Source organism: Lathyrus oleraceus, chromosome 2 (assembly GCF_024323335.1).
Source record: "Lathyrus oleraceus cultivar Zhongwan6 chromosome 2, CAAS_Psat_ZW6_1.0, whole genome shotgun sequence".
In the NCBI taxonomy this organism is placed as follows: domain Eukaryota; kingdom Viridiplantae; phylum Streptophyta; class Magnoliopsida; order Fabales; family Fabaceae; genus Lathyrus; species Lathyrus oleraceus.
Window position 1 is genome coordinate 531,223 of NC_066580.1, and position 25,906 is coordinate 557,128.

General features: G+C 35.9%; 2 protein-coding genes across 3 annotated transcripts; both read left to right on the plus strand.

The window, feature by feature from the left end:
* Positions 1-137: 137 nt before the first annotated feature.
* LOC127117438 (brefeldin A-inhibited guanine nucleotide-exchange protein 1) lies at positions 138-15,578 on the plus strand. 2 transcript variants are annotated; one of them, XM_051047452.1, is made up of 11 exons: positions 138-1,588; positions 2,745-3,062; positions 3,455-3,788; positions 4,032-4,454; positions 5,062-5,354; positions 8,902-9,175; positions 9,563-10,062; positions 11,456-11,777; positions 12,500-12,857; positions 13,262-13,914; positions 14,504-15,578. In XM_051047452.1, exons 1-11 carry the CDS (start codon positions 549-551, stop codon positions 15,110-15,112), a joined length of 5,124 nt encoding a protein of 1,707 aa, XP_050903409.1. In that variant the 5' UTR covers positions 138-548; the 3' UTR covers positions 15,113-15,578. The 2 variants fall into 2 exon arrangements, with proteins under 2 accessions (XP_050903409.1, XP_050903410.1); XM_051047453.1 differs by lacking the exon at positions 138-1,588 and having other exon boundaries at positions 2,826-3,062; positions 3,445-3,788.
* A 2,790-nt stretch (positions 15,579-18,368) lies between these two features.
* Positions 18,369-22,736, plus strand: LOC127117439 (protein FAR1-RELATED SEQUENCE 5). The gene is made up of 2 exons (XM_051047454.1): positions 18,369-20,682; positions 22,274-22,736. The coding sequence occupies exons 1-2, from the start codon at positions 18,529-18,531 to the stop codon at positions 22,445-22,447; spliced, it is 2,328 nt and encodes a 775-aa protein (XP_050903411.1). The 5' UTR covers positions 18,369-18,528; the 3' UTR covers positions 22,448-22,736.
* Positions 22,737-25,906: the final 3,170 nt, after the last annotated feature.

Sequence of the window (25,906 nt, forward strand, 5' to 3'; positions counted from 1 at the left end):
TGGAGTGGAGGCGGGACAGAGAAAGTCATTTTTTGTTGCAGGCCGGGCAGAGGACCAAATATTACTTCTAAATGAGTTTGGGGGTAGGAGACGAGGTTGGATATAGTTAAACTCACCCCGCCCCTTTGTATTTGTCATGCCTACCTAAAATAAGGGGTATTGACAATTTGAATAAAGAAAAAAGAGAGAAGGGAGAAATGGGTAATTTAGAAAATGATATTTACGATTGGGTCGGATAAAAGAGGGTTGCGATCCGTTTGCCATATGTGTGAGAGACTTTTATTTCCTATTGATTTATTTATCGACGCAGAAACGTAGACCGGAGAGCCTAATGTAATGACGGGGCAATGCTTTCATTCTCATGCTCCATGCATAGAGGCACCTCGCCCAATTGAGAAATTGAAATCGTAATCTCCAGGGAGCTTAATTGACATGGTCGCGTTCATCACAAACATAGATCAGTCAATTAATTATATCATTATTATTATTATTATTATATCATCCATTTCCAATCTGGATTATAACCTTCATCTTCATCGTTGAAAGAAATGTCCGCATCGCAATCCCTGGGCGGTTCTTCAAGATGTGGCAGAGTCCTTGGTCCATCACTTGACAAGATCATTAAGAATGCCGCCTGGCGCAAGCACTCTCAGCTTGTCTCCTCCTGCAAATCCACCATCGATAAACTTGAATCCCTATCCGACTCCTCCTACTCCTCCGATCCCAAATCCCCTCTTTTAGGTCTCTCTTCCTCAGATGCCGAATATGTCCTTCAACCTCTCTATCTCGCCCTTGACTCTGCTTACCCCAAGGTCGTTGAGCCTGCTCTTGAATGCACCTTTAAACTCCTCTCTCTTGGTCTTGTCTGCGGCGAGATCGATAATTCTCAGCCCCTTCTTGTCAACATATTTGATGCTATCTGTAAGTCCAGTGGCCTTGCCGAAGAGGCAATCGAGTTGGGCGTGCTCAGAGTCCTGCTTTCTGCTGTAAGATCCCCCTGCATTCTCATCCGCGGAGATTCTTTGGTTCAGATTGTTAGAACTTGTTATAATGTCTACCTTGGCGGGGTTAATGGAACTAATCAGATCTGTGCCAAGTCTGTTCTTGCACAGATCATGAATATTGTTTTCGCCAGAGTTGAGGAGGATTCCATGGATGTCTCTGTTAAAAAAGTTTCTGTTACTGAACTCTTGGAATTCACAGATAAGAATTTGAACGAGGGGAATTCCATACATTTTTGCCAAAATTTGATCAATGAGGTCATGGACTCTACTCAGGGCGTTCCTCTCAAGCCATCTTCTATGGAAATATCCAAATCCACCCCACCCTTGCCTCCCAAACCCACCCCACCCTTGCCCAAACAAGTAGATGATACCTCTGCAGATACGGAAGCTGGACCTGGACCTGATGGAAGTAAAATAAGGGAGGATGGTTTTCTTCTTTTTAAAAATTTGTGCAAATTGTCCATGAAATTCTCATCTCAACAGCACCCTGACGATCGGATCCTCTTGAGAGGCAAAATTTTGTCCCTCGAGCTCCTAAAGGTTGTCATGGATAATGGCGGCTCCATATGGCGCCTCAATGAGAGGCAAGTACTATCTTACTCTTCACTTGCAAAAACTAATCCTTGAATTGAATCTAATTATTTCATCTATAGGAAATGACTCAGACACTTGGACTGAAAGTTCTATTCAGTTTTTTTGACTTTCATTTTTGTTGAGAGTTGATAGAGATACTGGTGTATTACGACCAATTGTGTTTTAACTTTGGATTTTTTTTGGAATGTTTTGTTGTAAACCTTCCCAACAGACCTATCTGAAAGTCACAAGGTCATTTTTATGTGTACAAAACCTCCATGTTAACAGGAATGGAGATCCATATCTCTTAAATTATAAGGCCACTACTTTTCTTTGGAACAATCTTTTTGAGGTTCCTGGAGAGTGCTTGGTATGTCCTTTACTTTGGGACGAGTTTGGTTTTTTGGTAAAAAACTAAAACTAGACAATAGCGTCGGGTTGAAAATGTTATATATGTAGTCAGTACTAGTCCCTTGGTGTGTTTGGTCGAAGTGGAATACTCACGTCTTAAAAAATCTCTTCGTATATAAACTTGTTACTGCACATGTTTGTACTTAGGATTTGTTTGAGAGTTTAGGAGGGGCGAACTTTAAAATAAGGAACTTAGGGTTCTTCATAATGCAAAATCATCTAATTTGGTAGAACTAAAAAACTGTATTGGAGGAAGATATTGGGGGTTTAGGATGACTTATGATAAATTCTTTAAATTCAATTTATTTTGTTATAATACTCAATAAAAAATATATTAATCACAAGCATTTATTTAACATTCTTTACAAAATCACTCTCTCAAATCAAGTATAAGATTTCTCTCTATATTGCCCTCCTCCCCTCCCCTCCCCTAAAGCCTTCCCTCTCCTCTCTTCCAAACTCCCAAACATAGCTTAAAGGAGTTGCAATTTGTTATGTAAAGAGACTGTACAGCCTTGCTACAGTTTTGTATCTTTTACTACCGGTTGAATCTTGAAGTTTCTGTTTCTATTTTATCCTACCCTAGTGTTAGAATATATTTATTGAATTATTTCGTTCTAAGATAAATTACACTTAAGGTGTATTATGAAATTCACAAACAAAAAGGGGTTATTAAATTCCCACAAGATCTTTCCTTTTTCTATATAATTGGTAACCGATATTTATGTCATCTATATTTTCTTTTACATAGTGCAGGTTTCTCAATGGCATCAAGCAGTATCTTTGCTTGTCATTATTAAAGAACAGCGCTCTTTCAGCAATGGCCATTTTTCAGCTTCAGTGTTCCATTTTCATGAACTTGTTAACAAAATACAGATCGGGCTTGAAAAAAGAAATCGGCATGTTTTTTCCCATGCTTATCCTCCGAGTACTTGAGAATGTGCTCCAACCCAGTTTTCTGCAGAAAATGACTGTCCTGAACTTATTGGACAAATTATCTCAAGATCCTCAGATTATTATCGACATTTTTGTCAATTATGATTGTGATGTGGATGCTTCAAACATATTTGAAAGGTATCAAGCTTTTGTAATGTTTTGCTGTTGTTATCTCTTAACAATGATCTATTGACAATGTCCGCATGCACCAATAACACCGTTACTCTCCCTGATTTAGAGTGTTTGATAAATAGAGTATGGTCTCTTTGGCTTTGTCTGAAGCCTATACATACCAAGTTACCACAACTTTTGTGGATCTTCCAAACTATGCTCATGGTGATTGTTTTGGCCCATATTATACCTCTTTTAGCTTACAAACAGTGTTGGCAGCAGTTAATTCGCCATATTCAGGAACCTGGACAACATGGGGCTCCAATACAACTTCGCAAAGTTGATATTTCCTTATTTTTGTTTGATTTCTGCATCATGTTTTAGTATTTAAACACTTATAATTCCTTAGATATTTGCAGGATAGTCAATGGTCTTCTAAAAACTGCTTTGGGACCACCTACGGGGTCAACCACATCTTTGTCTCCAGCACAAGATATTACTTTCCGACATGAATCCGTGAATTGCTTAGTCAGCATCATCAAGTCAATGGGAGCATGGATGGACCAGCAGATAAGGCCAGGAGACTTGGATCTTGTAAAGAGCCCTGAAAGTACCAGCGTAGGAGAGAGTCCGTTAACTCTGAATGGAGAAGACGGAAATGTTTCTGATCTTGAGCTACATCCCGATGTAAATTCTGAATTTTCAGACGCCGCCACATTAGAGCAGCGTCGGTTATATAAAGCTGAGCTTCAGGTTGTTATTATCTTCCTTCCGCGGATGACAACTTGTTATATTGTCATATTGCTAAATATCATATATACATAGCATTGAGAGATGACCGCTTCATTTTACATGAAAAACATATCTGTGTTGTGTCTGTAATTATTTTTCATCTGCCCTCATGCTCCAATAATGGGTTCAATTCATGCATAATTTCATCTTCCGTAGCTTCATATCTCCATATTCTGTGCTGATGCATTTCTGGGTTAAATGCAGAAAGGTATATCACTTTTTAACAGAAAACCTTCCAAGGGTATTGAATTCTTGATAAGCAACAAAAAAATTGGTAGTTCTCCAGAAGAAGTGGCTCTGTTCCTTAAGAATACTGGTGGCCTTGACGAGGCCAAGATTGGTGACTATTTGGGGGAAAGGGAGGATTTTTCTCTGAAAGTTATGCATGCTTATGTAGATTCCTTTAACTTCAAAGGGATGGACTTTGGTGAAGCTATACGGTTCTTTCTTCAGGGCTTTAGGTTGCCTGGTGAGGCACAGAAAATTGATCGCATTATGGAGAAGTTTGCCGAGCGCTTTTGTAAATGCAGCCCTAGTTCTTTCAGCAGTGCAGATACAGCCTATGTTCTTGCTTACTCTGTAATAATGCTTAATACAGACGCTCATAATAATATGGTGAAAGATAAGGTTTGCCCTAACTAAATCTTCAATGTTTTGTAAATTGCTATGTGACATGCTCACTCTGAGTATTCTTTTTCCAAATTATTTGACCAATGAAAATTAAAAAATATGTTTTGTACCATGCAGAACTATCCAACAAAGCAATGCAATTCAGTATTTTCAATAAACTTTAAAATATCAATCATTTCCCCTTTCTATTTCTTTTATCTTCTTAATTAGGTGTGTGATAATAATGATAAATAATTACATCATTTATCTTAAGGAATCTCAGTGATCATGACGAGCTATCATGTGTTATAAACTCTTGTAATTGATTTTGACAAAATATGATTTTAATTCTTTTACACAATTGACATTGCAAATTCAGGATATATTATTTTGTGATTCTAAGGTAATAAATAATGATAAATTACATCATTTGTGTTAAGGAATCTCACTGATCATGATGAGCTACCACGTGTTAAAAACTTTTGTAATTGATTTTGACAAAATATTATTGTAATTCTTCTAAAATTGACCATGCAAATTCAGGATATATTGTTTTGTGATTCTAAGGTGTTGGATATGGGTTTGACCTTGATTTTGTGCACATTCTGCGTTGATGACTTTTCAGATGACAAAGGCTGATTTTATCCGAAATAACCGAGGAATTGATGATGGAAAGGATTTACCAGAGGAATATCTTGGGGCCCTTTATGATAAAATTGTTAGAAACGAAATTAAGATGAAGGCTGATTCTTCTGCACCTCAGAGTAAGCAAGAAAATAGCTTTAATAGATTGCTGGGATTGGATGGTATACTCAATCTTGTGAACTGGAAGCAAAATGAGGAAAAAGCAGTGGGTGCAAATGGGCTTCTCATTCGGCATATTCAGGAGCAGTTCAAATCAAACTCACGAAAGTCAGAGTAAGCTAAGATATTTGACATAACTCAATGTTTGACATAACTCATTGGTTGGATTGTTTTTGTGGAGTTTTTCAGTTGCAAGGCTACCTGATAAACCCTTTTTAAAAAATTAGAATGCATGCTGTTTGTTTGATTTATATAGATTTTCACTTAACTATGCTACCTTGAATCTTTCACCAGATGTCTTTTATTGAACACATACTTTGGGAGAATTCATAAGATTTAGGTCTGGGAATACCATTTTAAGAAAATGATTCTCCTAGGAGATCTTAATGGTCTTTGGGAGAGAGTATTTATAGAATACCGGGGGTTTGCATGGGGAATAGATCTTGGGAAGTAAATGCAGACTGTACAACTTTTGTTGATGTTGCTTTAACTTTTACTTTTCTAATAGCCAACACTTGTACAAAGAAATGTGATAAGCGTCTATTCTTATCACATACTAAAGTTGGCAACATGCTTTGAAATAAGTTGGAGAGCCTGATAACCTAGCAAAGGGTCTTGGTCGTGAGTGTATGAGGGTTTTGGAGGCTTAAGAAAGTTATAGTGATATATCTGCAGAGATGATTAACGAAATGATATTGTTGTTGCTGACTAGTTGTTTATGTATACTCCCTCCACAACAAATTATTAGAAAAATCAAATACTTCACACACATTAGGATAATTAATTATTCTCATTTACTCTTTTTAATCCCATTTAAGAATTCAACTTTATTACCTAAATTACCCTTCACTTTTTTTAATTGCATAAAAAAATTAGACATTTAATATGCAAATCTGACTTTTTTCATGTTCTCACCATTAAGTATTTGCTATCAAGAAAGCATCTTCCTTCTAAATTTTCAACAGAATTTTTTTTTGAACTTCTTATCTTAATCAGCCTTTCAGTTCAACTAAGATTTTTGGCGCATTTTCTTTAACTCTTTGTTCATGTTCAAGTTTACTTTCACAATTTTGTTTGCTGAACTTAAACTTGGTGCCGATTGAATTTGCTAAACTTATTCAAGACCGGCCAATTTTCAAAGGAAACATATGCTATCATTTGAATTTGATCTTTTCTTATATTATTCATATGAGATTTACAAGTATATATACGAGAGGCAATTAATCACAATCCCTTAATATTATGATAAAATTAAAACATAATGAGCTATCTACGGAAACTAGGATATCCTATTGAATAAGTCTAATAATAAATACTATCAATACTCCCCCTCAAGCTGGAACTTATATGTCTCTAGTTGGAACATATATGTCATATGCATCAAGCTCGTTACATATGTAAGCAATCCTAGGACCCCCATAGAGGAAATCTTGATGATGCTCGGTAGAATCTTCTCCCAAATGAAATGACAATCAACCTCTACATGTTGTGTTTCTCATAAAAGATTGGATTTAACGAGAGGTGGAAAGCTGTTAGGTTGTCACAAGCAAGTTCCATAGGACCTATCTCACAAAAACTTAAGCTCCTGAAGCAAATTCCTTAACCATACAAGTTCACAAGTTGCATTAGCCATAACACTGTACTCTGCTTTGGTGCTTGACCCTGCATCAGAATATCCAAGAATATTAGTGTTGCCGTCCATATAAAGAAGCCCTTTTTGTAGTGATCCTTTGATGTATCTTAGGATCCGAACTATTGCATTTCAAAGACTAACATGGTATATTGAGAAACTGACTAAATGTTTTGGCATGGTCATAGTGGGATAGTTTAACTTCCCAACTAATCTTAGATACCGATCGATGTCTGGATAGGGCTCCTCCTCATTAGGTATAAGCTTCACATTTGGGTCCATAAGAGTATTGACAGACTTACTGTCAAGCATCACTCTTTTCTTCAAAATGTTACCATATTTCCTCTGAAGAAATGGCAATACTTGTTTTTGATTGAGCAACTCAATTCCAAGAAAATATCGCAAATGACCAATGGTAATATTCTTACGAATGGTAATAAAAGACAAGGCAGAAACAATGCAGAATGACAAGAAGATATCATATGGTAACTCACAAAATTATCAATAGGATGTGGATTGAGAGTGGTTCGTTTGTGTTTACCAATCACAATGGATTGGTCAGTAGAAGAGTCCGGTGGGACCGCAGAAGAAGGGATTGGAGTAAGAGCTGAATCATGAGGCTCGGGGTGGAAGAACTATTCTTGGAGTTCTGTGACGTCAACACTCATAGCAATACCATAATTATGATCAACCTATGAGAAAGAAACTTGTTATGAAACCTAAGTGACCTCAAGAATTAGGATGAGTAATACGGGGAGGTGGTATTGAATTATAAGTAGTTGGTGATGCAAAGAACACGGCATCCTCAAAGAATGTGACATTGGCATACACTTAGAAATGATGTTACTAGTACAATAACACCAATATCCTTTTTGAACCCAAGAATATCCAAGAAAAACACATTTGACCACCCGAGCTGACAACTTGTCACAACCAGGAGAAGATAAAGAAGATAATGAATAAAACAGGAGGAACCAAACACACAAAGGGGACAGCATAAAGGGGTCCTGAGGAAACAAAATAGATTGAGAAATTTTATTACCCATGACAAAAGATGGCATACGGCCAATCAAATAACAGGCAGTTAGAACTGCGTTACCCCAGTATTTGATGATGCCTTAGCATTTACCAATAGTGTCGGGGCTCTATCGACAATATGGTGATGCTTATTTTCAGCCACACCATTTAGCAATGAAGATCTCCTCTACCACTAATGCCTGGTTCCAAACAGAATCAATTCCTCTGCGCTGTCAATGAAGAACAAACAGCATAAGCATATAATCCAACTTTTCTGCTATCTTTACATTGTCATTTAACACCAGCTTAGCTAGTAATCCTTCTCTTTTTTCTAATTTATCCCCTCCTTACATACCTCATTCTGTTACTCTTGTTGATGGGTCATGCTTCACCTCCATATTATCTTTAAATTCAGTATTGCTTGTACCGGGTAGTCTCTTCAGTCTAATTTCAATCAGCCAACTTACTCGTAATTTGAATTGCTCTGATGCCAATTTGAATTCTGTTCTTTCTCATACTATTTATAAGCGACTTACAAGTATACAAGAGGCAAAGTAATCACAATCCCATAATATTAGGATGAAATTGAAATAGAATGAGCTATCTAAGGAAACTAAGATCCTATCAAATATTAAATAATACTATGAATACTATCCTTTTTTCTTCAATGACTGTTCAATCATCCATTGAAGCACTAATCTTATGAAAACTAGTTTCAATTAATTAGTTTATTGAAATTAAAATGAACTAAAAGCCATTTTAAGGTTAATATCAGTAAATATGAAGAAAATAGTCCACTTTTACTTATATTTTGTTGCAAGTTAATGAGCCAAAATTTCCTTTTAACTTGTTACAGAGGGAGTATTTGTGATTGTATATTGGCTCTGCATCGTACATCCTTTCCATTTGTGCATTTTCTTTTCTTAGCTATCCGCTAGATTATTTATGAAATAAGTGACTCATGTCTATCAATTTGTTTCCCTAGTAAAACATTCTATTTATCTCTTGTTGTAGATCGGCTTATCATGTTGTCACAGACGTGGCTATACTGAGGTTTATGGTGGAAGTATGTTGGGGTCCTATGCTGGCTGCATTCAGTGTAACGCTTGACCAGAGTGATGACAGGGTAGCTACTTCTCAATCCTTACAGGGATTTCGACATGCTGTGCATATTACTGCTGTGATGGGCATGCAGACTCAAAGAGATGCTTTTGTTACATCTGTTGCCAAATTTACTTATCTGCATTGTGCTGGAGATATGAAACAGAAAAATGTTGATGCTGTCAAGGTGAATGAATCATAGTTTGGTTGTTGCTGAAACTTCTCCAAGCAAATTATTCTCCACCAACATGTATAATGACTATTTTTTTTTTGCATCCGTACAGTGGCTATAGGCTATAGGCACAACAAATCAAACCTTAAAACACATGCTGTCACTATGTTATTTTAATGATGTTTTGAGCTTTTGATTAGTAAATCATATATTGATCTCATTCTAGCAAGATTGTAATTACATAAGAAAGAAGTAATGAATGGGTTGCTTCTATTTGAAATCCTTTTTGATAATATAATGTGGCTATTACATTCTTTTTTGTTTTACATTTATCATGCATGTGACTCATTTTATATGATGCATATATCTTGCTTATATATTCTACATCTTAATTTTCTACAGGCAATAATATCAATTGCCATTGAAGATGGTGATCATCTACAAGAAGCATGGGAACACATATTAACATGCCTCTCCCGAATTGAGCATTTGCAATTGTTAGGCGAGGGCGCTCCAAGTGATGCAACCTTCTTCACTTCATCTAATTTTGAAACAGAGGAAAGAACACCAAAAACATTAGCTTTCTCTTCTTTCAAGAAAGGAACTCTCCAGAATCCAGCCATGGTGGCTATCGTTCGTGGGAGTCCATATGACAGTACAAGTGTTGGGGGAAAACCCTCTACATTGGTAACACCGGAACAGATAAATAGTTTCATCTCTAACTTGAATCTATTGGATCAAATTGGAAACTTTGAATTGAACCATGTCTTTGCTCATAGTCAAGGGTTGAATGGCGAAGCAATAGTAGCATTTGTGAAAGCTCTTTGCAAAGTTTCCATATCCGAGTTACAGTCTCCAACAGATCCCCGTGTATTTGGCCTCACTAAAATAGTAGAAATCGCGTAAGTTTCTTTCTCCTTATATACGATAGGTGGTGCTCTTTTTTGCAACATAAGTCCTCTTTAAGTAATAATTTTTCTGAAAAACAGTTAACAGAAAAGTAGGATTTTTCTGAATGTTCTTGAGTTGCTTAGCACTCAGCAGCATGCTTGCTTAATTTATATATATGGAAGTTACAATGCTAATAAATGAAAGGTGCAATTTACAAGAGAGTAATTAAGGTTTGGCTTGGACCTTTTATGTTTTCTTGAAATAGTGTGGGTTAGACGTAACTCATCCCTACAAAACTGGCTTGTAAGGTGAGGATTGTCCCCACTTGTAAACACAACACATGCCATATCTCTAAGCAATGTGGGACTAAATCCACCTCTTCAAATCCAACACAATGAAGGTGTTGGGGGCTGCAATGAAGGCAAGCCAAATGCCGCAATTAAGGCGCTAGGGGCGGCATAAAAAATAATATATTGAGAGGTTAAACAGTAATTTTATTATTTTATTCATTATCCGGTTTAACTGTGGTCAAATCGGTTGGGCCAATTAAATCATGACCTGGAGTCCTCGCTGGTCAATGCCTGGTCCGGTTTTAAAACATCGGTTTCAGTATAAGGAAATATGGAATATCCTAGGATATGAATATATGACTAGACCAAATTTCACATCCTCAAATTCAATATGTTGTTGACATTATCATATCGTAGGGGTTTGTTTATTAGAGATAACTGGTCATGTATTAGGACTATCATGCCTTGCACAAAACAGTGCCTTGTCTACTACATATAACCTATATCTATATACTTTAATATTTATCACATAAAGTGGATGGTATAATTGAAACAAGAATTTTTAGATAAGCACAACTAAATGATTTAGTAGATGGAAGATTTGATTGAGTTTTCAGTCAGTTCAATCTCCATGGTCCACGGTTTGTGATATTTTTTTTGTTATGTTTGAAATGATTAAATGAACGCCCAAAAAAATGAATTTCTTTGTTAATAGTGTGCTATAATGGTGGTAAGAAGCTACTGGTGGCTGCTATTCAGCAAATTTAGTATCACAGATTGAAGGTGTGGCCTGTATGAGAGTATATATTTTAACATTTAGTTAAACTGATGTATCAGTTAGTTAGTGTCAGCTGCACAGACAATGTACCAGCCAGTTTTATGTTGATATCCTAGCTACTAGGTGCTTGATGCTCTAATACCATATCAAGGACCAACTGTTTGGTGAAACTCAAGAATGAATATCTCCGACAGGACATACTTATGTTCATTGTTAAATTCTCTTCTTTAATAGTTGATGTTTTTAAGTTCTCTTCTCTTGCACACAGGTGATTAAAATTCTTAACTGAAATTCAATTTGTTTTAAGTTATGAACAGAACATGATTACTTTTGCAGGCATTATAATATGAACCGGATTAGATTAGTGTGGTCTCGCATATGGAATGTTCTATCCGACTTCTTTGTGTCAGTTGGATTGTCAGAAAACCTGTCAGTTGCAATCTTTGCGATAGATTCACTACGACAACTTGCAATGAAATTTTTGGAGCGCGAGGAGCTGGCTAATTATAACTTCCAGAATGAATTTCTGAGACCATTTGTGATTGTCATGCAGAAAAGCAACTCAACTGAAATTAGAGAATTAATAGTTCGCTGTATTTCACAGATGGTCCTTAGCCGTGTCGGTAATGTGAAATCTGGCTGGAAAAGTGTTTTTATGGTATGTTGAAGTTATTTCTTTGGTCATGGTTTTAAATTATTTGGTAGGAAGTCCAAGTTTTAAATCGTCAAGTATTGCTGAACTGTATCTGCTTAGTGACAAAAAGAAAAATTAATTAAGACAGGAAATTTGTGTTTGTTTATTATTCTTTACATTTGATTATGCATACATTTTTTTCTTCTGTATTTGAGCATATGTTTAAGTTACATATTTGAACAAAAAGGGGTTTAGGAAGAAATCCTCATTATTGTATTTCTTCAAATCGGAAGTTTGTTATATAAGCATTTCTAGTAAGGAAAATGCAAAAATACTTATACACATAATATATGTTTGAACACCTCTCTCTTTTTTTGTGTTGGTAAATTAGGAAGTCCAAAGCATATTCTAATAACCTTAACACTAAAATGTAAAATTGTCAATACAAGTTGTACTCTTTCAACTTGTTAAAAATAAAATAGATACAAACAAGAAAAAGGGCATGAAGAACACCTATCTAGTCTAATTATTAATGGTTTTTCGACAGTCTAGAACAACACAGAAGTTTAATATCCCAGCAAATTTTTGATGCAATGACATGTAGTACGTTCACCTATTACATAATGATCAGATATGGGATTCATATAAAAGATCAAAATTGTAATCATATGCATGTTTTATTGTAAGGATTTGATAATTTAGGGCATGGAAATATTTGGACTTATCATGCAATTTTCTTGTCTCAGGTTTTTACAGCTGCGGCAGCTGATGAGCGGAAGAATATTGTATTGTTAGCCTTTGAGACTATGGAGAAAATAGTGCGTGAATATTTTCCTTATATTACTGAGACAGAAACAACGACCTTCACTGATTGTGTTGGATGCCTTTTGACATTTACAAATAGCCGGTTCAATAGTGATGTTAGCCTCAATGCAATTGCATTTCTTCGTTTCTGTGCAGTCAGACTTGCTGATGGAGGACTTGTATGCAATAAGAAGAGCAGTGCTGATGGCTCATCAGTTGTATTATCAAATGGTGTTTCTGATGTACAAGATCTTACCGATAACGATGATCACGTGTCCTTTTGGATTCCTTTGTTATCAGGTAAGATGCCTTCAGATGCTATTAATTGCCCCGATAAAATGTGTATTCTGTTTGGTTGATTGCCTGCATAAATCTGAGATGCCTATTGCTTGTAAGTTGTAATTATATTGGTGCTTCCTTTACCACCGTACTGTATCTGTAAGCCTTACATAAGTTGTGTTAAAAAAATTGAGTGATGATTGCTGCAGTAGGTCAACAGAATTGCCTACTGCACTTCTCTTAATAAGAAGTAGGTCTGTGTATCCTTAGCTCCTAGTTAGTGTCAAAAAAGTAAACATGAAGTTATTTCCCCACACTTTGTGCAGCATTGGATAACCCCAATCTTTCTGTGTTAGGATATTTATGTCCATTGTTTTGTAAACCCTGTCTATGCTTTCTGTTTTGAAGTAATTTTTTTTTTGCAGGGTTGTCAAAATTAACTTCTGATCCAAGATCAGCAATCAAAAAGAGTTCGTTGGAGGTTCTTTTTAACATTTTGAAGGATCATGGCCATCTATTCTCACGCACATTTTGGAATAGCATTTTCTGTTCTGTTGTTTTCCCTGTATATAACTCAGTATGTGGAAAACGAGACATACCAGAGGGTCATTGTTCATCTTCAGTATCTGTGCATACTGAAGGAGGCACATGGGATTCTGAGACTTCTCCGGTAGCAGCAGAATGTTTAATAGATTTATTTGTCACCTTCTTTGATATGGTGAGGTCTCAGCTACCAGGTGTTGTGTCCGTACTGACAGGGTTCATTAGAAGTCCTGTTCAGGGTCCAGCTAGTACTGGAGTTGCTGGATTAGTGCGTCTCACTGGTGACCTTGGTAACAGGCTTTCAGAAGAAGAATGGAAAGAGATTTTTCTGTGTTTGAAAGATGCAGCTACATCAACAGTGCCTGGATTCCTAAAGGTTTTGAGAACCATGAGTAATGTTGAAGTACTTAAATTTTCACACTCTCCTGACCATGATTTGACAAATGATGAGTATGATGATGACAATCTGCAAACGGCCACATATGTTGTCTCAAGAACAAAGAATCATATTGCTATGCAGCTACTTATTTTACAGGTTTACTTCTTGCTCTTTCTCAACTAAACATAAAAGCATGATAAGAATTAACATTTTAAATATGAGGACCAAATTTCCCGTGTTTGGTTCTCCATGCATCCCCACCGACTTTGTCCTTTTCTTATATTTTGTGGTTCATATTTACCCTTAACTGTCTTTTTCTTTCTTTTCATCTCTATAGCAAACTACACTTGCTACTTTTCTTAGGATACGGAGTTAGTTTTGGTTGCTATACTTAGTTTCACCTTTCTTGCCTTTTCTCTTGCATGACAAAATCTTTCCACCTAAACCCTAGTTTTCCCTCTACCATTGTCATTGTCTCTGTCTTCTATTGTCATTGCCACCATTCAACTCGCCTTCCCTTCCTTATACAGTTCTGTCCTTATCTTCTCGGACCACACATTGTTAATGGCCAGGTTGCACACCATATCATGGATAAAAAAGGGAGATTGATCACTCCATTTTTGTGATGGATGTCAACATATCTTTCTCATGCATGGAAGTTCATAATGTAAAATAGTCGATCACTTTTAAGTTTCATCTTTGCATGAGTTCATCTTGACGGCAACTTTTTGTGTTTTGATTACAGGTTACAACTGATCTATACAGAAAACACCAGCAATCCTTATCAGCAGACAACATCAAAGTCCTTATTGAATTATATTCATCTGTTGCTTTGCATGCTCGACAATTGAACAGAGAGTCAGTCGTGCTGAAAAAGTTGCAGAAAGCTTGCTCTATCTTAGAATTATCTGCCCCGCCCGTGGTTCATTTTGAAAACGAGGCCTTCCAAAATCACCTCAACTTTCTACAAAACTTACACGACGACCATTACTTTATGCACAAGGAGATAGATCTAGAACAAGAGTTAGTAAGTGTATGTGAAAATGTATTGGACATATATCTAAATTGTGCAGGCTCTGTATCCACATTTCACAAGTCTGATACACAGCCAGTGGTACGAAGAAAGCTCTCTCTGAGTTCAACAAAGAAAGAGGAAATAGCTGCTAGGACATCTCTAGTCATCTCAGCACTGCAAAGTTTGGCTGGTCTGGAAAAAGATTCATTCCGGAGGTACATTCCACGGTTCTTTCAACTATTGGTTGATCTCGTGAGGAGTGAACACACCTCTGGAGAAGTTCAGCTTGCCCTGAGTAATATGTTCCGTTCATCTGTAGGCCCCATTATAATGGAATGACAATTGTGACATTTTTGTTTAAGGAAGACGTTCAGTGTTAGTCGACTAATTCTTTATAAGTTGAGGCACAGGCCATTTGCATAGGCATTATCTAAATTTACTCACCATTGCAGCTACGGCGTGCTACTTTTGAATTTTTGTGATTACATGTGCCATATTGTAAATGATAAATTTATCGAAGCAGCAGTTACCGTTATTTTGGCAAGATCTAGTTGGGTTGAAGTTTAAACTTTGAAAGGGGATGGAAAAGGAGATTGAGGGTGGCGGCGTGGCGTTTACGTATTTTATTTTCAACCGATATATTGTTGTGTACAACTGTAGTAATATTACCTTTTTATAGTTTTTGAGATGTCGATAAGCAGCTTTGTCAATGCAGTTGAGATGGTAAAAAATTGTGAATGATTTAATTTTATGTCCTTAGGAACGGGGTTGGAATATGCAATACTCATATTATCTGTTTGCACCATGTGTTTATTTTGTTCCTAAGTTTTTTAAAACAAAAATTTACATATTGCCTTGATACGTTGAAAGTGGTAGTTTTTGTTTTTAGGGTTAATAGATATTTATCCCATGCTATTTAGGGGTTTTTTGGTTTTTTTCTGTAATTTTTTTTAATTATAATCTTTGTAACATGAAAATTCTTTTGACTTAAACTTTTTAGTGGAATGACTCATTTGAGGAGCTGATTTGGCAAGTGGGTGTTGACCGAATGCATCATTTTATTGTCACATGTATCAAATCTTTGACACATCATGTGATCACTCATAATGGGGAATTTTACCCTTTTCGTTCTTCACATTTGTCCTAAATTAGAGGACGTCATTGAAGTGTTGAAGAGCTTGCAGTGAAAACGACATTGAAGAGGCGACGATAAGGTTCGTGTTCTGAAAACGAAGCTTCATTCATAGGTAAAATTTCTCACCTTTGTAGTTGATCATGTTCAATGTGGTTTTCCATCACGGTGGAGAGTTCGTTAGGGAGAAAACAATATTTTATAGGGGTGAGGTTCAAGGCACTATTCATGAACAAAATATTGAAAAATGAGATTTATCTGAGGTGATGAATATTGTTCTTGACTGGGGTTATGAAGGAAACATGTGATGAATATTGTTCTTGACTGGGGTTATGAAGGAAACATATTTAGGGTATAGAGAAAACTTGAAGGTATAAGTGATTGTTATTTTGAAATTAACAATGACTATTGTGTTATTGATGTTGCTACTTATGTTGTTAAAAGTTCCATCGAAGGTTATTTGTATGTTAAACATAATGTGAAGGACATCAATGTCGAAGTGATTCAACATCAAATCTCTTGGTAATATGTGGCTTTGGCTAAATACAATGTGAAAGACATATTACCAAGAGATTTGAGGCCAACCACTTTGACTTTGATGTCCTTCACGTTGTGTTCAACATACAAATGACCTTCAATAGAGTTTCCAACAATATAAGTAGCAACATCAATAGTACGATGGTAATTGTTAATTTTAAAATAACAATCACTTATACCTTCAAGTTTGCTCCATACACTAAACTTGTTTCTTTCATAACTTCAGTCAAAAACAATATTCATCACCTCAAATAAAACTCATTTTTCAATATTTTGTTCATGGGTAGTGCTTTGAACCCCATCCTTGTAAAACATTGTTTTCTCCCTAACGAACTCTCTATCGTGATGAAAAACCACATTGAACATGATTAACTATAAAAGTGAGAAACTTGACCGAGAAAACTTATATGCGAATGAAGCTTTGTTTCTAGAACACGAACCCTATCGTCACCTCTTCAATGTCATTTTTACTGGAAGTTCTTCAACACTTCAATGACGTCTTCTAATTTAGGGCAAATGTGAAGGACGGAAAGTAAGGGTAAATTTCCCAATTATGAGTGGTCACGTGAGGTGTCAAAGATTTGGTACATGTGGCAATGAATTGATGCATTCAGTCAACATCCATTTGCCACATCAACTCCTCAAATGAATATGTCAACTAAAGGGTTTAAGTCAAGAGAATCTTCATATGACAAGGTTGTAATTTTTTTTTAAAATTTACAGAGGGAAAAACTAGAATACCCCTAAATGGCAGGGGAATAAATACCTATTAACCCTTGTTTTTATCATTTTTGATAGGGGTGTTGGTAGTGTGGTTTGCGCGGTTTTGACGGTAAAAGTCATTTGAACCGCAAGAAAAAAAATTGTGTGGTTTGGTTTAGTTTGGTTAACTTTAAAAAATAAAACTGAATCAAAACAAATCAAACCAATGCGGTTTGGTGAGTTGGTTCAGATTTTCACAAAAAAATTATTAAACGATACATAGACATAAACATATAGATGACAAACATAACTTTTTATTTAATCATTCATGTTATCAAATAACAATAAAACTTATCATATTTGAATAATGATTTTTCATTTAATATGTAAAAATCATATTAGACAAAAGTGAAATAATAAACCTAAACAATAGCATAAAAAAATATCAAAAACATTAAAATAAAACAAAAAATAGAGGAGATGAGAGATTAGTGATAATGAAAAGCAAAAAACAAAAAAAGAAGAGATTAGAGAAAAAGAGATGCCATACAAAACAAAATTGGAATAGAGGACAATAACATGAAAATGAGAAGGTGAAAAAGAAAGAATATAAGAGAGTATACATTAGAAGTTGTGAAAAATTATGGAAGATATGCACTATATTTATAGATCAGCACACATACATGCATCCGTCATTGTCCTAGGCGCCACACACACATGGCACATGCATGCGCCAATGCATATGGCACACACTTACATGCTTGACTGCATGCATGCGCCAATGGCTTGTATGCCTCATTTGAATGCTAATTAGATGCGCCAATTCAACTAGCGCATCAGCAATGATAGATGATTATTTTGGTAATTAATTTAAAAAATAGATTATTTTAATATTTAAATTAGAAAATCGATTATTTTAAAAAAAATATCATATACAAAGTTAAAATTCTCATATTTATTTATTCATCAATTGAAAATTATTTTATTAATATTTGTATAAAAATTTAAACATTTTATAGATATTGAATGCAATTAAAATTTAATAATAAGAATATTAACATATAATACAGTTTAAAGAATTTTTATAGCGTGAATTAATCATAATGGTTAAATTGTTATGTTTGTGATGCATGTAAAACATTTTTATAGTAAAAATGTCTACCAATTAATCTGATATATCATTACATGTGCGATGTGATACTATTAATAATAATTATGTGATATCACGAAACATAACCTCAAAATTGAAAGAGAAAAAAAAACTGATTTGTAAAAGGAGTAAAAATTCATGTTTTTTTTAACCTTGGAAAGTTGTGTATTGTTTTTCAAGTCTAAGCTAGGGTTGAATGAAGTGAAGCGGAGAGCGTGAGTATGTTTGAGTAAGATGGAGAACGAGATGGTAGAATTTGATATTGCTTTGGGAGGAGGAGAATACCAAGAGGAGGAAGATGAAGAAGATGAAGATGAAGATGATTTGGATTTGGTAGAAACCACCGGTGCTATCTATTTTCCCGAACCCGGAGATCTCGAACCTTGCGATGGGATGGAATTTGAGTCTGAAGAGGCTGCCAAGGCTTTCTATAATTCCTATGCTCGTCGTGTTGGATTTAGCACTCGTGTCAGCTCCTCCCGTCGTTCACGTCGCGACGGAGCTATCATTCAGAGACAATTCGTTTGTGCCAAAGAAGGCTTTCGCAATTTGAACGAGAAACGCACCAAAGATAGAGAGATCAAAAGGCCGCGAACGGTTACCAGAGTTGGATGCAAGGCTTCTTTTTCTGTCAAAATGCAAGATTCCGGCAAGTGGATTGTTTCTGGGTTTGTCAGAGATCATAATCACGAACTTGTTCCGCCGGATCAGGTTCACTGCCTTCGTTCCCACAGGCAAATATCTGGATCTGCAAAGACCCTCATTGACACTCTTCAGGCAGCTGGTATGGGTCCTCGGAGGATTATGTCGGCTCTCATCAAAGAGTATGGCGGTATTAGCAGAGTCGGCTTTACCGAGGTTGATTGTAGGAATTACATGAGGAATAATCGACACAGAAGTTTACAAGGGGATATTCAGCTTGTTCTTGATTATTTGAGACAGATGCATGCCCAAAACCCTAATTTCTTCTTTGCTGTTCAAGGTGATGTCGACGACGAGGATCATTCAATCAACAATGTTTTCTGGGCTGACCCTAAGGCAAGGTTAAACTACACTTTTTTCGGAGATACAGTCACTTTTGACACTACTTATCGCTCCAATAGGTATCGGTTACCCTTTGCTCCGTTTACCGGTGTCAACCATCATGGTCAACCGGTTCTCTTTGGCTGTGCTTTTCTAATTAATGAATCCGAGGCTTCCTTTGACTGGCTTTTCAAGACGTGGCTTATGGCCATGTCCGGACGTCCCCCACTCTCAATAACTACCGACCATGATTCTGTTATTCAGTCCGCCATAATGCAAGTATTTCCCAACACCCGCCACCGTTTCTGCAAGTGGCACATCTTTAAGCAGTGCCAAGAGAAGTTGTCTCACATTTTCCTCCAGTTTCCAAATTTTGAAGCTGAGTTTCACAAATCTGTTAACTTGACTGACTCAATTGACGAATTCGAGTCTTGCTGGTCCACACTTGTAGATAGATACGGTCTCAGGGACAATGAATGGCTTCGGGCAATACATTCCGCTTGCAGGCAGTGGGTGCCTGTATATTTGCGAGACACGTTCTTTGCAGAAATGTCCATCACTCAGCGGAGTGATAGCATGAACTCTTACTTTGATGGCTATGTCAATGCTTCCACCAGTTTAAATCAGTTCTTTAAGCTTTATGAGAAAGCGCTTGAAAGTCGCAACGAGAAAGAAGTAAGAGCAGATTATGACACAATGAATACTTTACCAGTATTGAGGACCCCATCTCCAATGGAGAGGCAAGCATCTGAGCTTTACACAAGAAAGATTTTCATGAGGTTCCAAGAGGAGTTGGTTGGCACACTAACATTCATGGCATCCAAAGCCGAGGACGATGGAGAGGTCATTACATATCATGTAGCTAAATTTGGAGAAGATCATAAAGCATACATTGTTAGATTCAATGTTTTGGCGATGAAAGCGACTTGCAGTTGCCAAATGTTTGAGTTTTCAGGTCTTCTTTGCAGACATATTCTGGCAGTCTTTAGAGTTACCAATGTCCTTACTCTTCCATCTCATTACATACTGAAACGTTGGACAAGAAATGCCAAGAGCAATGTCATTTTGCAAGAACATTCTTGTGATGTATATACTTACTACTTGGAATCTCATACAGTTAGATATACCACTCTCCGACACGAGGCCTTTAAATTTGTTGATAAAGGTGCAAGCTCCCCTGAAACTTTTGATGTTGCAAAGGATGCTTTACAAGAAGCTGCAAAAAAAGTTGCACAGGTAAACCGAAATGAGGGGAGAACTCCCATCAGCAATGGGAAGGTTAGGAGTCACTTGCTGAATGATGAAAGTCGTGCTAATTACACTAGTAGCTGCCAGGATGAAAGCTTGGTCGAGCATATGAATAAGGTCAGAATTCCATTTCATGCTTGTTTTATAACCTGTTCTACAATGGCATGTTAAATGTATTTTACACTTTCATCCACCATGTTAGCGATATAAAACAAACATTGAATCTTCACCAAATAACCTAGGTCTTAAGAAATTGAATCTTGAAATGGTATTAGAGCCTCTCTGTGATAAAGTGGTTAGAAATTTGATACTAGACACCGTCATTCTTCCAAATAAAGTTGAATTTCCACACATGGTAGGTTTGAACTGTGCGTTGACCACACCTCAAATCCAGAGGATTTGTGGATGAGGGGATGTGCTAGAGATATAAAATCAATCTTTAATTTTCAGTTTTACAGCTTAAGCTTGTCAGTGACACTCCCTTTATCACTCTCAAGGTAGAGCTAGCTGGCAATTGCTTTCCCTCTTAACCCTTTGATCACCTTCATTTTTGTTGAGTGCTATTGCATATTTTCTCTATTAGTTATAAGTCCTACTGATATAAAATCATCTTATGCTTTTGTGTCGTTCTACATGTCTACGGTTTTAATACAAATCTTCTAACTATTATGACTCAACTATCTGAATGTTTGTTCAATTTGAATAATACGTCTTAAACACTCATTCAGCACTTATTTTATGTAATTTATTGTCTAAAATCTAAATGATAAAGCTAGTTGCTCATTTTAATTATACATATTTAGGGGAAGTTAAAGTTAAACACGAATGATATGTTTTTTTCACATTAAACTACCTGTTTCATCCTTAAAAAAATTGATTTTGAGACAATTTTTGTTGTACAAAATAATAGATTTACTTATCAGTTTGGAAGAAAATTTAATCCTCTGAAGATTGGACTTATCATCAATTAAGAATTAATTTAGTCAACTATTGAATTACGGCCTTGACGTAAATAGTACTTTGAGTTTGAAGACTAAATTGTTTTAACTCGTCTCTCTAGGTCTCTCCCCTGACCAAAAACTTCGCATTTTGATGTTTTAATCCTTACACTACATGTGAGTAAATTTAGTCCTCATTTTTCTTTTTCCCTTAGGGATCTGTATTTTGCGCCAGTCTGATTACTGCATTCAATTATCTGATGTTCACTTTTTTTGCCTGAAGTTATGAAGAGAATTATCTTAATCACGGTTTTGAATTAATCAAGGATGCATATTGCGTTGGATGTAGTTTTCATTTGCAATGTTTTTCCCCAAGGGCATAAAGGAAAATTTGTATATCATATATCATCTCAACATTTTAAGAATTTTGTCTTCATTAGAGTCTTCTCTGAAGACATTTTGTGTTTTAATTCTGGGTGTTAAACAATTAATGTTAACTGAATTGGCCTGTAGGTGTGGTATATTATGGATTTTAGTATTATGACTGAAGTTATGTTTGCTGTCTGTAGACATAACTTCACTCTAATATGCTGTTGTCTAATAGTTATGTTTGTTGCAAATGATCCCACTTTTGGGAGAAAACACTTTGATTATTGTTGTCAATGATGTTTCTTTGTCTAATAGATTTTAACGGTTTCATGTATTTTAAATATATAATATTCCATACTCAAATATGCTTTTGTTTATCTTCATTGCTTGATATCTTGCAGGATGATATGGATAAGCATATTGCAAAACTTACGGATGAGCTTGAGTCTGCAAATAGGAAGTGTGAAATATACCGGTCCAACTTGCTCTCTGTTTTAAAAGCTGTTGAGGATCACAAGTTAGAGTTGTCAGTAAAGGTGGAAAACATTAAGATAGGCATGAAAGAGGGCCTCTGAGGATTGTGAAGTACATAAAAACAGATAGGATAGCAAATGGAAATGATACCTATGTTTTCATTTTTGGCAATCTAGTCAATGCTCCCATGATAACCATTTTGTTTAGTTTTTGTAGAAATTTATAGCCATTTCAACTTTTGCCTTCTCGCTCTCCCTTATATGTTTTATTATGTCACATATAACTTTTATAGTTGAAGTATTTCATATGTAATTAATAGTTTTTGTAAGTCCAGTAATTGTATAACTAGTTATTTTTCTACTCATACAATGAAAACCAAGCTTACCATAATCTTATGAAGTTTTTAGGGTGCAACTAACTAACTGGCCAGCATAATAGGCTTAAGAAGTGGGTAGTCTATTCTAGAGGACGTAAGAATGAGTTCGTTGCTAATAATGACTAGCTCTAACCGTCCTCAATATAAAGGATTCAGTTGAGTGAGAGTGGACCTCACCTTGGATTCGAGCTAAAGTTAGTTATGAGTAAGAGGCGGCGAGCTATAACTTTGTGGCAGATCTAGGATTATTCCTTCTCTCTGTAATTTCCTCTCCTATGTTGAATCAATAAACATCTTTATTCACCCATTTTGCTACCCTTTATTTATAGTTTTCTGCATCTTAGCTTCAGTTCTTAAGAAATTGGTTTGACCTATCGAATTTCATTGACGGGGTTAGTAGATGCCATTGAATAAGTACAATCAAGCGGTGTTTAGAAATACAGAGGCAAAGGTTGAGGTGCTAGAAAGCGAGATGACGATAGTTCACTTAACTCTGACAGAAGTGCAAAGCATGAAGTCCCTATAAGCATGTAAATTGAAACACACAATGGTTATCAATTGAAATTTATGGGAATGAACACTCATAACATGTATCATACACCAAGTATATCATATATCTTTGAAGAATAAATAGGTAAAAGAAAAGACTTACAAAGCGAAAATTGAAACGATATTAATTCACTGTACGAATGACAGAGGATGCACTTGCATTCCACAAAGAAACTCTTGAACGAAAGTTGGAATCAATGTAAAATGTGCCACAAAACCTTTAGACATCAATGTTCTTATCACTTTTCTCTTTGACAAAGTACCGGATAGTATGATTTGTAATGTATCCAAGAAAGTTATTGATTTGACAATCATCATTTTGATTGGACTTTCATTCTTGTCATTTTCATGATAGTTATCTTGCTCCTCCTCAGATCTCATTGTTTTAGGTTGATCAATTCCTTATTCAATGTACTTGAGTATGTCTTTTGAAGATATACCTACACCATGAAACAAAATACCTTTTTCGACATTTCTCGGATAAGAAACATTAAAAGTAATCTACATATTTTTACTAATTAATGAACACTGCTTGTTATCTTCCTTGGTCACACAATCATTCTTCCTTGCCACAAAGTCAATAAAATAGGGAAATGTCACTTGTCATATGTCTTGAGCATCCACAAACGAGATCCCATACTCTCTTCATAGAGCCAAGACATTTATCCTGCAAGATCAATAAAAAATGTTAGGTACCAAATCTTCATTGGGTCCTTGAGGGTGATTGAAACCTTGGTTGCATTTAGGCAACCATTGAAAAGCACATTTAGGAACAAAAAGTCTCCTAAACTTGCATTTTTCAATAGTGTGACCTTTCTTGCAACAATAATGACAAGTTAAATTGTGAGAAGAGTGACTTTTGCTATTTTGATTCTTTTCGACAAAGTTATACCTCCTATAAGGATTATAAGAAGACATTTTACATTTGGTAGTATCAGTAGCAAAAGTAATCTTTGGTTGTAATGTTTTGTTCAATTTAGCTTGAAGAGTATTTACCTCTTTTCACCAAATGTGACAAGTTTCATACTCAAACCATGAAGGTTCTTCATCCTCATTTTTAACTTTTTGAATATCTATCATATATTGCTTAAGAGCTTCCATATTTTTTTCAATTTCTAAAACTTTAGCTTCTAAATGTGAAAATATTCTTTTGTTTAAAGCTAATATTTTAAAAGTGTATGACTTCTCTATGTAGATTTTCAAAAGCTTTTTGTAATTGAGAATAAGATAATTCATTCATAGATTCAAGCTTAGAATGAATTACATTCGTCTTCTTCTTTTTGTTGGTCATGAAGCAAAGCCTGACCAATTCAACACTTGAACTTGAGCTTTCATCATTTGAAAAATCACTTTCACTCTCCCAAGCAACATAAACTCTTCTAGACTTGCTAGATTTCTTGTGATGACTTCTCTCTTTGTCTTTCTTGATCATAGGACAATTTAGTCTATAATGACCGACTTTTCCACAATTGTAGCATGAACTTCTAAGCTTACCTTTCTTATTCTCATTTTCTTTTGAGGAGTTCGAGAGCCTTCTGAAATTGATTAGGTTCTTGTCGGAGTGCTTGACTCCATTTTTTCATATGTATCTATTGTACCTTTTGACGAACAACCCCATATCTTCATCATCAGAATTCTTGTCATCTCTTGTTTCACAATCACTTTGCTCATTGGTTGAGGACTTTGAATTTGAAGCCTTTAGAACAATAAATTTCTTTTCTACCTCATTGTCTTTACCTTTCTCCTTCTCCATCTTCTTCTCGTGCTCCTTTTCATATTTTTCCAAGCAAACGAGTTCTTGCTCGTGTTCTTATTGAAGGAGAAGAACGATCTAAAACACAGCGGAATTTAAAAAATTTATCCTTTAGTGATCCTTACGAATGAGCATCATCAGTGATAGAATCATTACCTCTTGTGGAGATTGAAACCTTTGATGCAGATCTACGAAGCGATCACGAACGTTGAATGGTGACAATGCCTCTATTCAGTCCACGCGAACGGATTTCTTCAATCTCAGTGCTAGCTGCTATGAATGAAGGCTTTGAGTGTGTGTGTGTGTGTGTGTGTGTGTGTGTGTGTGTGAGAGAGAGAGAGAGAGAGAGAGAGAGAGAGAGAGAGAGAGAGAGAGAGAGAGAGAGAGAGAGAGAGAGAGAGAGAAAAACGAAATTGCAACTACACAAATGCTTTTGCACAAGGGTTCTATTTATAGAATCACTTGTGTGGGCTGCAAGCTAAAAAGTCCAATTAAATGTATGTGGCTCATATCTTACGATATGCCAAAATAACTTAAGCGTGTGGTACCTTACCATATTTCGTATTCTACTTAAGTACATCGTACCTTACAATGTTCTACAATTCACTTAAGTGTGTTGTACCTTACGGTGCTCCTTAGTTACTCTATCTCTCATCAAGTCGTCCTTTTGTGTGTGACCCTATAGGTTTTCGCGATATTAGCAATCATATTAAATCACATATTTAACATAATAAACAGTGAGCGGTATCTAGCAACACATCACTGCTACCCAAGACACGAAAATATCAGATTCTGCTAAGCTAACCTAATAACGATCTAAGCTTCTCCAAGCAAGATCTTCAAGGTTGTCCTCTTTTGGTATTGTATTCTTTTCTTTCTTCA